We start from the raw sequence: 18982 nt of genomic DNA on the forward strand, positions 1-18982 counted from the left end.
ATTTTTAGAGAAAAAAGAGTTTATACACTTGGCAAAAATTGCATTCCTCTCTTAAATCACTCAACATTCCTACCATTCAAGCTTCTCTACTTCAGCTCTTCTACTAAAAAAGATTGGTGTCTTGAAAATCTTTAGTAGAAGGTTGTGTCTCTATTGAAAAGAGTGTAAGTTTTTCTTCCTTTTGTGTATTTTGAATTATTCTTTGAAAGGTGTTCTAGAACTTGGAATCTGGAAGAGAAAAAGCTTACTAGAGTTACAATTTAGTTGTATAATCTCTGGGAGAAATTTGTCTTGTGTAATTGAGCATTACATTAGGCTTAAAGAGAGCTTGAATCTCTTTTAAGTGTAAAATTTCAGCTAATAGAGCTTATTAGTAAAATTTTCTTAAGCAATGATTCTTGGTTAGTGACTAGCAATAGGGGAACATAAAAAACAGAAGAAAAAAAATCTCTTTTGTACTGTGTGCTTTTATTATTTATTTTGATTTAATTTTTATATTTAAGCATTGAATTTTAAATTGGAATCTCAATTCACCCCACTCTAGAGAAGCCACCTGGGCCAACAAAAAGTCTACCAGTGGAAACAGGAAGATGAATTGTCCCAATGACTGCTTCGCAAGCAAAAATTTTGGTAGTGAATTGTTTACTTCCACAAGGGAAAACTTTCACTCACAGATGTGGTTTTCCTTTGAGTGTTTTTAGAAGTTGGGCAATCTTTGTTGTCTACTTATAATTTTCCTAGGTACTTATGAGGACATGTTTTTAGTGTAGCATATCTTATAGACCAAATTCCATCTAGAATGTTGGATCTTAAAACTCCTTTTCAACTTCTTAGACTAGAGGAGGAGATTTTTTCACTACCTTGAAGGGTGTTTGGATGTTTTTGCTTTATTCTTATAGCGAATGTTAACAAATATAAAATTGACCTTTGAGTTGTCAAAGATGTATTTCTTAGCTATTGTAATATTAAAAAATGATACACAAGATCTTTACCTAGTTACTTGAGAGTTTTATGTAACTCAAAATATTACCTATTTTGGATCACCATATTATACCAAATAGCTTCCACCTTTAGGGGAGAGGTTTAGTACTACTTTTCGTATTTAGAATAGTGTGCCTACTTTGGTAGTGAACATTCTGGAAGAGGAAGATAATGTTTAAAGTGTTGAATACCCACAATGTGAAGATAACACACATATGAATTTAGACCATGACCAAGTTGTTGATTTGGATGTTGATGATGAATCTTGTGAGTTTCAACATTCTTCTCTTCCATTTGATGATCTTGATCTTCTTATTGCTAAAAGGAAGGGTATTCACTCTTGAACCCAACATCCACTCTCAAATTATCTTAATTATGAGTATATTGGTCCATATCATAGAATTTTTATTGCAAACTTGTCTTCCTTAATTATTCCCAAGTCCTTTTCAAAGAGAGTGTTTGTTCCTCAGTAGTAGAGAGCAACGTCGGAAGAAATGGTAGCTCTTGAAAAAATTGGGGCATGGGAATTGATTGAACTACCTTCACATAAGAGGCCAGTAACTGGGTTTATACCATAAAGTACAAACCTCAGAAAAATTAAAAGGTATAAAGCTTAAGTAGTAGCTAAAGGGTTCTAGCTAAAGTGTTCACTCAAACCTATGGGAAAGATTTCTATCAGGCTTTTGTGTCAGTTACAAAGCTCAATACTATATAAGACTTATTCTCCCCAGCTTCAAGTAAGGCTTTGAGTTTACATCAATTGGACATTAAGATTGCCTTTATAAATGTAGATCTATAAAAAAATGTAGATGGTTTCTCCTAAAAGTTGTAGAAAATGTATATGTGAACCAAAAAAGACATTTTGTGGATTGAAACAATATCTTTATGCAAGGTTTGAGAAGTTCTTATTGTTTATGATTTAACAAGGTTATCACCAAAATAATGTTTGTCATACTTTATTTATTCGGCATAGTCATCTGATTTGACAGTCTTAATTGTCTATGTAGATGACATGGTGATCACAAATACTAATGAGAAACTTATTGTTGAAATCAAGATAGCATTGACCAGAGAATTTGAAACTAAGGACTTGGAAAATCTGAACTATGTTCTAGGGATTGAGTTATATCAAAAAGGATTTCAGATATTTATCTTTCAAGAAAAGTATATTCTAGGTTTACTCAAGCAGAGTAAGCCACGTGCTCCTCTTGAAGTGGGACATAAGTTATGTCTTACAAAAGGACACTTATTACTTAACAATTGTAGACATCAAAGGTTGGTAGTCAAACTTCTATATTCGTCATTAAATAGTCCTAATATTGCTCATTCAGTTGGCGTTATTAGTCAATGTATGCATGCTTTATGAGTACCACATACAACTATAATAGAACATATGTTGAAGTATGCACTCCAGGTATGGGTCTTTTATTTGAAAAAAAAATGACTTATATATTAAGACTTATATAGGAGCAGATTGGGTATGGAATCCATATGGAAAAAAAATAGTTGGTGGATATTGTTGCTTTGTTGGGTGTATTCTGTATCATGGAAAAGTAAGAAACAATAAATAGTGGCTCGTTCAAGTTCAAAAGTAGAATTTAGAGTTATAGTGCAGCTTATCTTTTGCAGATAAAAATTCTTCTTGGTGATTTGGGTATTTCTTTTAACTCTCCTTTGAACTTATATTGCAAGCTATTATAAATATTACCAACGACCCAATTTAACATGATTGCACAAAACATATTGATATTGATAAAAAAAAAATTTGCATAAAGGCTTATTTCGAAAGATATTTGCATGCCTTATATTTCCTCAAGCTTCAAATTGTGGACGTCTTCATTGAAGCTCTTCCTAAAGCACAGTTCAAGGATCTCACATGCAAGCTAAGACTTCACAAAATCTACATCTCATATTGAAGGGGAGTGTTAAAGACATGCATTGTTTTTATTTTTCTCTCTTATGTAATTTAGTGGTTTTCTTGTAATAAGTGAGAAAGTGGCAAAAGTTATAATTATAAGCAATAAGTTTGCACCACCTCAAATAATAGGGAGAAAGTGGTACCCAACTCCTATTTTGTTGACCTTGGTTGACTCAATTTTTGACATAATGATACCAAAACATAAGCTAGTAAGTTGATAATTGTAGATGAATAAATGCACATTGCCTTCAAGAGACACACATAAAAGGCTCATGAAAAAGAATTGGCTAAATCAACACAAAAGACCTCAAGCTAAAATAAAGAAAAAAGAATCTTAAAGAAGCACTTGTAAAGAAAGATAAAAACTTGAAAATCTAGAGTCTAAGTATCATTGAATGTCTTACGAACTCTAGCTATATAAAACAATAGTCATCCAAATTCCAATTTTTAGGTAAAAATGTGTTTGGAGCATTAGGACATAAAAGGTTTTCTATTTTAAAATCTCATAGAAATGTTTTAGAAACAATTAATCTCTTAAATTTGGCCTCAGTCATGCTTAGAACTTACTTGCATACATTGCCCAAGAGGTATGGTTGATCAATGTCCTAAATGTGTGATTGATCATCCAAAATGTAGCAAACCTTCCAGCATAATGCATGATTGATCATCCTTTATGATACATAATCGATCATCCAAAATGTTGTAACGCAAGACTTATAATACATGATCAGTCATCCTTATGTGCATAATTGATCACCAAAAATATTGCAAGGCAGGAATTATAAAGTATAATCGTTCTTTATGGGCATCATCAATCATGTAGAATGTTGTTAGGTTTGCATAAAGCATAATCAATCATTTAGATTTTCAAAACTTTGAAAAATATGCTTGATTGATCAATAGGCCTCTTGGGATTAAAAAAATATAACTATTGGCATTGAATGATCGATCGATGAAAATGTATGATCGATCATCCCTCTAGAATATCTTTTTGTACAATAGTAAAAAATGGCTAATTTTACTAAGAAACTTATAAGTAGAGATTAAAACTTATCACTACGCTTTGAATGAGACTTTGAGCTATACCAAAACCATTTACAGAGAATTTAGAACCAAAACTTTTGATTTTACCTTTTATATGAGAAAAAGTCCAAATTTACCTAAATTTCCAAATTATCTGCATTCTTCTTGGCATTCCTAGCCAAATCAAACTCCACATACTTCATCAAAAAATTGAAAGTTTTGATCTCACTAAGAGTTAGGTATCTCATTAAAAGAAAGGTGTAACTTCCATTTTTCTCTGTTGTATTTTCACTATATTTGAAAGAGGCTAACCTTGAGAGTACCCATTAGAGCCAAAATCTAGTTATAAAAATACCTCTTGGAAAGATTAGGATACATAAAATTAGATATTATACATGACTTAGAGAGCTGTAGTGAATCTTTTTTGTAAACTAATAGAGCAAATTGGTGATTTTTTTTTTTCCAAACAAGTGTTATTGGTTGGTAGTTACCACTGAGAAAACATTGAGGGAAAAAATTGCCTCTATAATTGTGTGCATGTGCTTGTAATTTTATCTATTTATTTAATTTGATTACACTCCAAGTACTTGAAAGATCCAATAAATGCAGAAGACAAAGGCACATGCATAAAAATAAAAAGACGAACCAACATAGAAATCTAGTACAAGAGAGTATTGAACGTCAAACTTCATTCAACCGCATGTAAGCGCTGCATCACAATCCGAATAAGTGTTCACAAGAACTGCAACTATTAGTGACAAGATTGAAACAAACAAGAAAAGCCCAAGGCTAAAAATTTGTCATTAATGAATAGTGAATGTAACACTACTAATAAGCCCTTGCTGGGACTTCCGAGCTTCAACAATGTTCCCTATCTATACACTATAATTTTCTCACAAAACTTACCACCGTAGCAGTGTTGGTACGTAGCGTCGGGAACAACAACAAAAAAAAAAACTCTCTTTCCTACCTCTATAAAGAACTCAAGTAGAGGCACCAACAACTCAGATTAGGGAGACCGGAAATTTATGTAGAGTATGCAAAAGCAAGCATTCACTGCAATCAGTTACTGGCTGCCGAAGCTGACAACAACACCTTCATTGACTCGTACATCATAAATACGATTCCAACACTTGGAACAACTTTATAGTACTCCGGCAAGATACCTCTGTACAACCCCCTGAAACCTTCTGTATGAATTATGTCCTGGAATGTTCCAAAGAGACCTGTTTTGTATACGCGAGCCCGACCACCTGCCCCTTCCAACTGCATTCTCCGCCTCACAAGGTCCAGAGGGAAAGTTGCTGCAATATTTAGAGCCAAAAATCATCAACCTGTGATTTTTTTTTCTTCCAAAAAGTGATAAACCTATGATTTAAGTGGACCAAAATTTTCAACTTGTAAATGGAACTACACAATGACTAGGCAATAAACATCATCTTTGCCTCGGCTACTTTCAACAGCATAATACACCAGGATGTGACAATCATAGAGTCTGGGTTCAGGAAACTCCAAGCAGCTTAAAACAATGGTACAAAGTATATTATTTATTTAGCTTTAACAAGTAGAGTTGAAAAATAACAATGCCAATCCTAATTAATCAGTTTCCATTACTTACCTGTGGATGATGCAATGCCAGACAAACTCCCAGAGGCTAAGCTAACCAAGACACTAGAATCATGAGGCCTGGTGTCAACGCACACATAATCAGGTATTAGTATCAAGAAATCAACTGTTTAAATTGTATAAGTTTTTTTTTTCTTTCTAGTGTACAACCTATAATTAAGACTGTTGAAGAGTACGCATGAAAAAATCTTACATCACTCTCACAGCAACAAGTCTCACAAAACCATAATTAATATGATGAAGTCCTACAGGAGTCTCACAGAAGAATCACAGTTAAGGGTGTTTTAGTTATGTTTGTTTTCTATTTATGTTCAGTTGTTCAATTGTTCTAGGAATTATCTTTTAATGTTTAACTTTGTGTATAACTGGGACAAAGGTAGTTTAATTGTAAATAAATTCTACTTGTTTCTTCTATTATAAATAGAGGCTTACTGTACTTAAAATAAAAACATGTCAACAAATTATCTCTTTTCCAAGAATACAACATGGTATCAAAGCAAGTTTTGTGACTTAACTCGGTGAACCCACAGAGATAATGTGATCCTTTTCTAGTTTATCATCTCTAGTAGTTTAGGTTCATATTCTACCTTTTTCTTTCTTTCTTGTCCCAATATTTGTCGTTTCCTTGGCGTTCACACCCCCATAATGAACTTTCCGTATTGCAAATTATATACTGATGGAAAGATATTTGAGTCTACTTTCCAATGCAAAATGAATCTTATAAATCGGAGTTTCTACAAAAAGAGGTCGATATTTGAAGCAGCAACAAAAGTTCGAGCAGCAGAAAGCTTCAATTTTTCAGCCGTTTTATGACTTCAAGAACGAGACTTTATATGAAGAATTATATGTCAAAATAAATATCTGTAAGTCTACTTTCTAACCTATTAAACCAATTCTCAATCTCGAGTTTTCTACAGAGATCAATATCAAAAAAGTCAATAGTCATGTTGGCCAAAGAAGAAAGAAAATTCAATTTGGCCACATTGCAAGATCTGAAATCTATTAGATACTTTCTCTCAAACAAAATATATTTCATGAAGGAAAGTTATACTCGAATAAAAGATATCGAAGTTTAATTTCAGAAGGAGTAACTTTCATGTCTGTCTGATCCGTATGTAAGGAAATATTCTCATTGGAGTCGATAAGGGTCATGCTACAGAATGAATCAAATTAAGTGGTCATAAAAGATTCAAGATCAAAGTTTTTTTGGTCAAATAGGATGCCAAAATTAAAACTCTTTCAGTCTAGTTTCTTGAACAATAAACCATTTGTGATTCTGAGCTATATTTGAGAGATATCGAGATCAGAAATACCAAAGGTCAGTTTTGCCGAAAATCTCTCCTTTTTTTTTTTTTCTATTATCTCTCCATGCATTGACATGAATTGAATTTCTATCTTAGAATCCTAGTTTTTTAGCCAAATTTCTCTTCTAATCAAAGAGTTTTGGTCAGACTTCATCAACCTATGATGTGCTCGTTCAAGGTAATGAATATCCTGCTTTGATGTTGCTTCAAGTTTATGCTTTTGTTACTTGGTTGTGTATCTTCTACATCGTCAACTCCGAAAAATTGCAATTACTCCAAAAAAGTCATACTTGGTAAAATTTATTAAGTTCTAGTCTAAATTCATTTGGAAGTATCAGTGTTGCATAGACACCTCCTTCTTCCGATTAAAGTTGTTTTCCTCTAGTATTTCTTTAGTTTATCATCTTGTGTTTTTATTACTTCAGAGCAATGCATAAACCCACTATCTAAAAAACATATAATTGTGTCCAACATCTAGCTTGAATTAAGCCTTTTATTCTTCACCCAATAGGTGATTTGTGATTGAGCTACCTTTAAAAAATGAATAGTCTCTTTATTGTGCCCTAAAGTTGGGTTCTTTTTCCGCCTTCAAAATTGAGCGGAGTGTGTTTCAAACTATGACCATTTTGACTGGTGTATGGAGTTTTGTCGTACGGCTATGAGTGATTTTCTTCCCCCATATTGTGTTTTGTCCAAGCTAAGTTTCTATATTTTTTTTATCCCCAACTTGGAGGAGAAAAGTAGAAAAAGAAGTACAACAAAAAGGTATGTTATTTTACATGTTCTGGTAATTTTTATGTAACCAAAGGGGTAACAAAAGATGAAGTTTTTGTTAAGTTGTGGAGCCTAATCAACGCCTTACGCTGAGTCCGTATGCGGATCGACCTTCACAATAAGGTCATCGTGGGGGTTGGAAGGGGGGCGGGGAGCCCTCGAAAGGTTCCTGATATATTGACTATTGTTTCATTAAGGGCAATTTGGGGATTTCACTCTTGTATCGTGGTTACGCTAGTTTTCTCTTTATATTTTAGGCACCACTATTAGGGTTTTATCATCCGAGGAGCATCATTAGTTGCGATCGAGAGAGGTTAGAGAAAAAAACTTGTAAGTGTGTGCGATTTCTCTTGTAAACTATTTCATCTTCATAGTGGATTACTGCAACGGCATATGACAGGACGTAGTCTCACCTTGAGGAGAACATGTATAAATCTTCTTGTTATTTTTGTGCTTTCTATTTTTTCTTCTTCCGCAATTATTATTATTGCTCTCATTAGTTTGGAATTAGGGCATTTAATTTTTAACAATTTTTGCATCTATGAAGAATATTTTTCAACAAAAGAAAATTGAAGCCAATAATCTTTTTCATTGCAAGCTAAAGTTATAAATAAACTCGAGTTTGAGAGCGAGTGTTGAAGAGCAGGTACGGAAGAGTCTTACATGACTCTCACAACAAGAAGTCTTATAGAGCCATAATTAATATGATGAAGTCTTACAGGAGTCTCATAAGAGGAGGTCTCACAGAAGAATCTTAGTTAAAGGTATTTTAGTTATGTTTGTTTTCTTTTTATGAGCAATTATTCAATTGTTCTAAAACTTATCTTTTAGTGTTTAACTTGGGGTATAACTAGGGAAGGGTAGTTTAATTGTAAACGGATTCTACTTATTTCCTCTGTTTATAATAGAGGCTTATTGTACTCAAAATAAAAACATTTCAATGAATTAATTCTCTTTTCTAGAAATTCAACAAAGACGATCCTTGTAAAGGATTTCGTACCTTCTTGACCGCCATGACGATCTCAGTGTCTCATAAACAGAAAAGCTGATTGCTATACTAGGTCCAACACCCTATACATTGAAACAATCATGTTAAAGATCTGGCAGGTGACTGAGTACAATACACAAAAAACTAAAAGCACCATAAGAGAACATACCAATAATGTAGCTCCTAGGCCTTTATACAAGCCCTTGATACCTTCATCTCTACAAATGGTGTACAGAGTATGAGAAATGCCTCTGTAGTAGACGACATTCGTCTGCAAATCAAGAATAACGATAAGTAAGAATACCAATTACAAACTACAATCCTTCCATAATAAGATAACAAATAGGTGCCATATAAAAATTGACATACAAAAATTTACATTGGATAAACTAGCAATCATTGGTTACTTTAAGGTAGACAGAACTGGAAATCAGACCTCATTAATATCTACAAGCAACTAAATTTTATAGAAAAAGCCTGAAAAACATATTTTAAGGACGATATCAGCAAGTTGTTTAGAGGCACCAATTAACCACCATAAATTGGTGGTTTTATTCAAGCTGACAGAATGCAACATGGATAAGTTATAAAGAATGCAGATCTATACAGAAGTCTGGCCAAAACCAAATCATCTGCAACACATCAACAAGGACACTGAACAGCAATACTTGAAAAAATACTTACATGTGATGAGTAATGTAAGGTCAGCCTGAAGTCAAGACAGTTTAAGGAAATGGCTAATCCCACACGGCAGCATTGCACTAACAGACAATCAGGTTAGGATGACACTATTGGCAGATTCAGCACATCCACTTGCTTCTATCGTGCACCTTCTCTCTCAGTTGGATGTCCAAGCACCACGTACTTTCTTGTGGTTTAGGCACTTATATGATGAAATTATATCTCTATGCAGTTATTTGCAAGGGACCTGACAGCACACTCATACTGCAGCCAACAGTGAATCTGTTCAGCCAATAAAGCAAGGAGTCTCTTGCTCCTCATTTGTCTTTAGGAATTCTTTCTGCTTGAGGCTTCCCTGTTTTCCTTCATGTAAGATTCTTTATTTATTAACAAAATGTAAGTTAACAAAAAAAGAGTTTGTTAAGGCTCACACGCAGTTTATAAAAAGGGAGGTCATCTACCACAATAAGCATCCCTTGCACAACAACTACAAAACTTTCCCTTTGCCACAAAAAACTTCAATTACTTCCTTAAGTAATACAACTTGTACCTTTCTCTCTATTCATCCAAACTTGTTAGTCTTAACACACCAAATTTCTCTTGCATTCGATGCATTGCTGACAACAATGTGCGAGTTGTCCACGCTTATCAGTATCTATGTTTTTAAAACAAAACCTTACTTCCCTAGACTAAATGAGGCTGTCAACCATCCAAACAATCTTTTTACCAACAAATTTCTTTTTTTTTTTTAAAATTTCAAATTTCAACAAATTTTTCAATCCCGCTGACCCATGTTTACACCACCCCTTTTCTAATTTACTAGTCAGTGTCTCACAATGTCAGTTAACTATGTCATAGGAATCTTCACTTCAGGAATAATCACCTTTGTCATTCTAAAGTATTAAATTGACACTGATTTTTATCAGACCTCCAACAAAACTGACAATCAGTATGAAATTGACAAACTGATTTTTATCATACCTCCAACAAATCTGACAATCTTAACACACAGATGGAGGATCACCATATGATGACTCACTTATTTGCAGTAGCACAACTTGATTATCAACAAAGACAATTAACTCATAGCCTAGAATTTTAGTGCTCATAAATTACTTTCTGTGACCATAAAAGAAGTAAAATCAATCAGAAACCATTCCAAGGCTCATTCACTTCCTTTTCGTTTCTGAGAAGGAATGCAACTCACCACTTCAATCATCCAGTTCTAACACCATGCACGCGTATCCAATTAACCCGATTTAAAATAATACATGCATATTTATACACACATACACACTCCATTAAGATCCCCTTGCTTTTTAGGAAAGAAAGATGACAGAAATCATTACACATCTCATGCCTATGCAAAAAATAAAACTTTGACAAGTTCTAGAATTACCTGTGCTGCCAGCCGTGTCCTCACAAGATCCAGTGGATATGTCATCGTTGCTGCAGTTACACCGGACAATCCACCACCCAATAATCTTACACAAAGGTCTGCACTTAAATTTTCTCTGTGAGCCTCTAATCCAGGTATTGACTGAATTAACTGCAGAAGATAAAAATAAGACTACCAATATATTTATACAAACAAAAAAAAATGAAGAAATAAAAATTTAGCAAATAAATGCTTTAGCCTTTTGTTCACACAAAGTTGTAGACAAATAAAAGTAAACGAAAATATTTCACTTTTTTTCTCACTGACATTCTTGTAGCGCTCATAAGCATAGAAGCTGATAGAAGAATAAGGAAGACGATGTGCGATTGTGACCAAATTGCCCCTCCAAAATGCTCGAAATCCTTCTTCATGGACAATACGTGAAGCCTCTCGGATTATACTTGCATTCTGCAATTTTGCAACATCTGAATGCATGCCTTGGACCTTTACAAAATGGAATGGGATATCAAATTAATTACACTTGAGATCAAGTTAGAAAGAGAAAAAGCATTTTTTCTTCTCATAAAAAAGAAAGCCACTTGACACAAGAACTTCATGTTGCATATTGAACTGATCAAAATCAAAAGTATATAAACAAAAATAGCCATTCAAGCAGGAAGCTGGTCCAAATAAAACAGGTTTTCAGACTCAATAATTAATATTCTGTATAACCCAACATTTCCAAAGAACATACAAATATGCTCAGGTATGCCGTTAGTTAGAATGGCTACAAAAGTAACCCAGAAAACGGCTACAAAAATTACCCAGCAACAACACAGTCACTTGCAGGAATACCACAGAAACTCATCTGCTCATGAGGAGAATTTTGCAAAGAAAAGTTCTCTTTATGAAATATGTTCAAAGAACGACTTGATAAGTTACAACAGGGGCTTCACTGTGTTTGGTTACATAGTTATCAAGTCAAGATGTTCACCGGTTTATTAAATAAAATTTAGTTTTAATAAGAGGAAAACACATTATTCACAAAGACCTGCAATACCCTAAAAGGTTTTAGGTGATATCAAGCCGATTACATTAGAAAACACAAGTTCAACATTTTTACTTGTTTATGGGGCAAGGTCACACCTTTCAACACAGTGATGATCAACCCTCAACTCCATAAAACCAGGGGAAGCAATGATGCTTAGATGTGAAATATTTCCAATTCATGACCCGAAACAATCAAATAACCGAAAAACAAAACCCCAAACACCTTTAGGATTTAGTCCTTAATTCCAACATTTCACCAATAAGAACACCTTGAAATTTCCCAATGTAGCTCTATCAAGAGCATAAGTACAAAAGTTCAAATTCCCGAATACCTGGAAGAGGATAGTGAGGCGAGCGAGCGGCGCGGTGCAGGTCTTACTGACAGCACCAGCGATGCCACCAGCAAGAAGCTGAGAAACTGTGCCAATCTGGGATTGTTGTTGCCATGACTGTTGTTGCTGTGAATGATATTTACGTACACCTCCTTCACCATGGCCAGAACTTAGAGGTCTCTGTCCACCGCCGTCGACGACAACTCCAACTCGGGCCTCCGTCTGCATTTCTCCCTCTGTGTAATACCCTGAAATCCCTAGGAAAACCCAACCTTGCTTCGCATAGCTCTATTTCCGCTGAGAAAAACCAAGAAGGGAACAACTGGCCCGTTTATTCCAATGGAGAGAGAAGCTTCAAAACCCGAAAGGGCGATTCAAAAGCTCTTTAAACCTTTTTAACGTTATTCACGTTGAGGAGAAAATTAGATAAATCAGAAAGTTAGGGAGAGAGGAGGAAACAGAGATTGTATGGTATAACACAACCCTAAAGAGTTATCGTTAAGATTGCAAGGCTCCAAAGCGTAACTTCGGAGACACGAATCGAACCGACACGGCCAGAGCGACTATTGGTTCAGACTAATAGGCTGAGATAGGACTAGTGGTTTATTCTTCTACTCTTCCTCTATCATCTCTGTTTTTTCTTTTGCCTTCAACTTCTATTGATTTAATATTTCACTTGGCATTTGGATGTTGTTATTCACACAAAGGCACTCAAAGCAAGGACATAAGAGTTTTAGTAGTGTTAGTTTTACCTTATTTTGTAATAGTTTTCTATAAATTCTGAGACATTTCATTTTGTTACAAATCCAAGATGCTTATCATTTCAAATCCTCAAAATCTAAAACATCTTATCTACCCTTTTAAGGGTAGAAGCTAACCAATCTAGATTCATTCATAATGGTATTTGAAAATTGAGATGAGAGCATTTGTTTATTCTTCTCCTCTTCTTACATCATCTCTAGATAGTCGAACCACAAATCTTTTCTTTGAATCTAATAGTTTTTTTCCTAGAAATAGGAGCTAACAACCCTTCAAGTCCAAAAGGCCCTTCTTATCTCATTGATTGTGATATACATAGTGAGGAACTTGTAATCCTCCCCAGATGCTGCATTGGGATTAAATTCGGTATTCTTATTTTTTGCCTTTGTAATTACCTCTCGAGCTAGAATCTTTTTAATTGATTAATAGCTAGGTTGTAGATGTCATGATTTGAAGTTACCTACTCCCCTTTCTCATCTTTAAACTTCTTTATTTAATTTATTAAGGAAGCATAAAAGAATTGACAGTTATTATATGCGTATTTTCTAAAGTTTTGACTAGCTTTTGGTTATACTTTGTCTTTTTTTCTTAATTGTTGAATATATTTCTCCAAATAATTGACCTTCATTTTACTATTAACAAAAATATTTTCCATTTTTAAATTGTCTTATCTAGTTTTGCATTCATATTCCCAATGCTTTTTTGCTCTATTTCTACAATCTAGTCTTAAAGTTTTTTAGTTTTTCACATATCAACATAAAAAGACAAAGACAAAATACTATTTTTTAATAACAAATTCAATTTCATTGTAGAACGTATTTATAAACACAAGATAGTTACCAATGAACAATTAGGTTTCATCTTCGAAAGTTGGGCAAACAAAACATATCTAATTGTTGCATAGAGTGATTAAAGTAATTTTTAATGATAAAATTATGATTTCATTCTTAAAAAGTTGGCAATGAAGTATATATAGACATGGATGTTATTCACAAATGAACAATTGACCCTATTCTTGAAATGAAGCTTCAAATTTGAAAGATTATAACCTTCTAAATAATCTCATTAATCTTTCTCTTTGTTTTCTACTTTTTTTTACTCACCCATGATTGCAAAGAAATTGTTGACCTTGGTTGACTTACTCCCAGATTGTGATGATAAAAAAATCAAGCTAAGTAATTGATAAATTTACAATTCGTAGTATATCATATGTGTTTCCTTCAAGTGACTCAATTACAAGGTTCATAAGGAAGAACTGAAAAATCCAACACAAAACCTCAATCCAAATGACAACTCAAGATACATTGTAGAAACACCTTGGATAAGAAAGAAGAATTGAAAATCTAGAGCCTAGTCAACATTAGAAAACTTTTCAAGAACTCTAATATATAAAGAGGATAATCATCAAATTTCAAAACTTTTATGTAATTTTTTTTTTTTTGGAGCATAGGACATGCATATTTTTTTTTTTTTTTCAAAGCTCATCCAAATATTTTGAAACCGTTAAAGCAACAAGTTCTGAATTGTATAGACTAAAAAACAACATGAATGGTCAACCTTTATAAGGCATGATCAATTAACCTTTATAAGGTATGGTCAATCATACAAAAGAAGCAAGTTGTCAACATAAAGCATGATTGGTCAACCTCTTTAGGAATGATTGATCATCTAGTATATTGAAAGGTAGGTTCATAAAGCATGATTGATCAACCTTTGACGACATGATAGATTATACAAAATTTTGTAGGTATAAGTTATAAAATATGACCAATCAATCCATGTATAGATGATCAATCAACCAGAATCCTGCCAAGCCAATGTATAAAACTTGATCGATCAACTTATTACAAAAGCACAAAAAGTAACCTTAAAAATGGCAATATCAATTATAAGGCAAAAAAATATAGCCACTAGGGGTTGATGGATTGATCAATGAAAATGGTTGATCAATCAATCCTTTAGAGCAACTTTCTATACAATGGCTTTAAATGGTTAGATTCACCAAGAAACATAGGAATAGGGACTCAAACTCATCCCTCAATCATTCTTGAGCCTTTATTGGCAAACTTCTCACTCAAGAAAGATTTTTAAGTACACATTTTCAATATTTTTCAACAAAGCAAGGGTTCTTGGGCTGTGATTATCAATAGGGGAACATTAAGAACAAAAATTATTGGCCTCTTTGTAGTTTTGCATTTTGTTTATATTTCTCAATTTTATTTGCATAATGAACACTTCAAATTTAATTTTTTTTCTCAATTCACCGCCTCTTGAGAAGCCACATAGGCTGACTTTGAGAGAAATATATTCAAGGCATATGGTTCCAGCTTGTAATTTATCCTTGATGAAGTGACATTCAATGTCAATATGCTTACTTCTTTCATGGAAAACTAGGTTGGATACAATGAGTATCGACTTAATTATCACAATGGAGTTTCATCGAAATGTCTTTGTTGAATCCAAGTTCAAAGAGAGGAGATTTAACCGAAACCATATCACTCATTGCATGTGTCATAGCCCTATGTTATGTTTCTGCATTTGATCAAGCAACCACATTTTTCTGCTTGCTTCTCCAAGTTACTAAGTTACCTCCTACTAACGTACAATAAGCCGAGGTAGATTTTATATCATCTGAAAAACCAGCCCAATAAGCATTTGGAAAACTTTCAATGTTAGTATAACATGTGTACAAAGACAAAGTCCAAGAGATTTCTTCAAGTACTAGATGATTCTCTCCAAATCTTGCTAGTGGAAACTTGAATCTTATGCATATTATTGAATTTATGGAAAATATAAATACTTTATTGACGTATTAAAATTAGAGTACACGAACCTCTATTTATAATAGAGGAGGTAATAGAGTCCAATTACAATGAAACTACCTTTGTCGCAATTACATCCAAACTTTAACCCTTAAAGATAAGTCCTAGCATAATTAAATAACTCAATATAAATAGAAGACAACATAACTCAAACTAGAACTCTTCTATGAGGATGTGACCATAAGATAAAGATGTCATCTCGTGGCTATATTTGTGGGTCCCACTTGATCTTCTAACCAGCACATGGTTATCTTTATGAGTCCTTCTTGATCTTCCAACCAGCTTGTGGTTATCTGTGTGCGTCCCACTTGATCTTCCAACTTATGTAAAAAGGATGTCAACTCGTGGTAATCATGGTGGGTCCTACTTCTTATGGGGCTTGGGCTCATCTTACAATACTCTTGTATATGTGTGTCTTCCTTGTCGTGTGACCCATCTTATAATACTCTTAGATATGTAGGTCTTCTTTGGTCGTGTGGGTTTTAGCCCATCTTCCAACACTCTGTTGTGCACCTAGCCAATACTACCCAAAAGACGGGCATGTTAGGTAGCGAAAAGCCAAATACATAACCCATGCCCACAACATCACACCCGCCCTCACGAGCCGACGTCCACGACAGCTTAACACATAGTGATGAGGTCCCACAGGTCCCATAACCCATAGGGTGGTCTGTGTTTTGGATTCACGATTGCCCACGCCGCGCCTCGAACTTGGGACATAGCGCTAGCTCCGATACCAAATGTTGAATGTTGTGCACTTAGCCAATACTACCCAAAAGATCGGCTTGTTTGGTAGTAGAAAGCCAAGTACATAACCCAGGACCACAACATCACACCCGACGGAGGCTTAACACATAGTGAAGAGGTCCCGCAAGTTCCATAACCGACAAGGTGGTCTGCATCTAGGATTCGTGATTGCTCACATTGCACCTCAAACTCGGGACGTAGTGCTAGCTCTAATACCAAATGTTGTGTACCTAGCCAATACTACCCAAAAGACCGGCTTGTTAAGTAGCAGAAAGCCAAGTACATAACCCAGGACCACAACACACTCTCCTTCAAGCTAGGGGTGAGAGAACATCATGAACTCCCAACTTGCTGCAAATGATGTATAAGATCTTTTTGTATAAAATGGCAGTCCTCTATATCTTCCAACACTCCCCCTCACATTGGTGGCTCTTCCATGAGGCCCAGTTGGCATAAGATAAGTGAGAGTAAAATCACTCTAAGTCATATGACATTGCACCATACTCCAGTAGGTTGGAGCACACTCCTATCTTCTATAGGTAGTGGGTCTATATGCAATACTCAGAAGTGTAATAAAATTCTTCCATCACCGTGTCCCTCCATTGAACAATGACTCTCAAGTGGTAGGGGTAATAAATATCAATTAAGGGGGGTATAACATAGATGTAGTAATAAGCTCTTCCATCACGGTGATGTAACATAGATGTAGTAATAAGCTCATTCATCATGGTGTCCCAACCTGGGCATAGACTCTCACAGGTAGAAATTAATAGGTAACATCGATATAGTAATAAGCTCCTCCTTCATGGTGTCCCAACTATAGCAACACTCATAAAGTTACAATAAGGGTTGGCCCAAAGATATTTGTGAGAGTCAAATAAAGGATGGTATGAGAAAGGATACTGAGGCCACCACTTCTTCAATAATAATATCTCATCTAAAGATACACAATAGCTGCAGCTGAAATGAGCTTGAACCCATATAACACGAACCAAAATAATAAACCTTGTAAAAGGACCCATGAAATAATCCAATGAAAAAATTTCCTCTTAGATGCAAAAGCTTCATCTTTTGTGCTCCCCCTTTCTTGAATATTTTGGTCACATAAAACTTATCTACGACATATGGTATAAAATACTTCTTTCTTGTACTTCTTCTACTTCTCCCCCTCAAGCTGGGAGGTAATGGCAATGATCCCTCCTTGAACCAAATATCATAGATGTAATAATAAGCCCAAATAACATAGATGTAGTAATAAATCCTCAAACCAGGCAGAAGTTAGATATTTTCCTGATATAGCAACTCAAAAAGTGACACAAAATAATTGGCCTAAATTCGGATATTTCAATGCAACAGGATACCAGCATGACCTTTGATTCTTCCAATGTGTACATATCTTTAAATATAGATTAGATTGACATGAACTTTTATCCTTATGAAACTTGAATTAAATACCTTTCATCCAAGTATAACTTCTCTTCATAAATTATACTTATTTAGAGATAAATAATTTGATAGATTTCGATCACTGTAATCTGGCAGAACTATGTACTTTTTTCTCCTTTTTCCAACATGACCAATGACTCTTTCAAGATCAATATCTCCTTATAAAAACACAGATCGAGAATTTGTTGAATATTTAAGAAAATAGATTTATAGATGTTTTTTTAGTATACAATTCTCCATATAAAGTCTCGTTCTTCATAGCATACAGTACCTCAGAAGTTGAAGCTTTTTGCTGTTGCTCGGACCTCTTTTTGCAATCTGACCTTTGCTGCTTCAAATATCAATTTCTCTTTGTAGATAACTCAGATCAAGAATTGTTTGAATAGGTAAGAAAATAGACTTATAGATATTTATTTTTTTATATAATTATCCATATAAAGTCTCGTTCTTGATAGCATAAAATACGTCAAAAGTTGAAGCTTTCTGCTGCTACTTGAACCTTTTTTGCAATTTGACCTTTGCTGCTTCAAATATCGATTTCTCTTTGTAGATAAATCCGATTGAAAAAAATAATTTTTCCTTGAAAAGTAGACTCGAATATATTTCCTTCAATATATAATTTGCAATATGAAAGCTCATTATAGAAGTGAAAAACCTAAAACTACTAACGAGTGAAGGGACTGAAAAAATAAATACAAACTTAAACTGCTGGAGATAATAAATAAAAAAAATCACATTACCTCCTCTGTGGGTTGAACAAGTCAACTCACAGAACCTGCTCTGATACCATGTTGAATTTATGGAAAAGATAAATACTTCATTGACTTATTATAATTAGAGTACATGAACCTCTATTTATAATAGGAGAAGGTAGTAGAGTCCAATTACAATGAAACTACTTTTGTCCCAATTACACCCAAACTCTAACACTTAAAGATAAGTCCTAACATAATTAAATAACTCAATATAAATAGAAGACAACATAACTCAGACTAGAACTCTTCTATGAGTACGTGACCATAAGATAAAAATGTCAGCTCGTGGCTATCTTTGTGGGTCCCACTTGATCTTCTAACCAGCTCGTGGTTATCTTTGTGACTCCTTCTTGATATTCCAACCAGCTTGTGGTTATCTTTGTGAGTCCCACTTGATC

General features: G+C 34.3%; 1 protein-coding gene across 1 annotated transcript; it reads right to left on the bottom strand.

Moving 5' to 3' along the window:
- Positions 1 to 4692: 4692 nt before the first annotated feature.
- Positions 4693 to 12482, bottom strand: LOC137965956 (uncharacterized). The gene is made up of 7 exons (XM_068812367.1): positions 12056 to 12482; positions 11001 to 11177; positions 10695 to 10844; positions 8784 to 8885; positions 8627 to 8697; positions 5541 to 5608; positions 4693 to 5226 (listed from the first exon to the last, which is right to left on the bottom strand). Exons 1-7 carry the CDS (start codon positions 12281 to 12283, stop codon positions 4985 to 4987), a joined length of 1038 nt encoding a protein of 345 aa, XP_068668468.1. The 5' UTR covers positions 12284 to 12482; the 3' UTR covers positions 4693 to 4984.
- Positions 12483 to 18982: the final 6500 nt, after the last annotated feature.

Source organism: Aristolochia californica, unplaced genomic scaffold (genome assembly GCF_029961685.1).
Source record: "Aristolochia californica isolate CCGP_79_NKW_82.1479 unplaced genomic scaffold, dmAriCali1.0.hap1 SCAF_5, whole genome shotgun sequence".
NCBI classification, from domain to species: domain Eukaryota; kingdom Viridiplantae; phylum Streptophyta; class Magnoliopsida; order Piperales; family Aristolochiaceae; genus Aristolochia; species Aristolochia californica.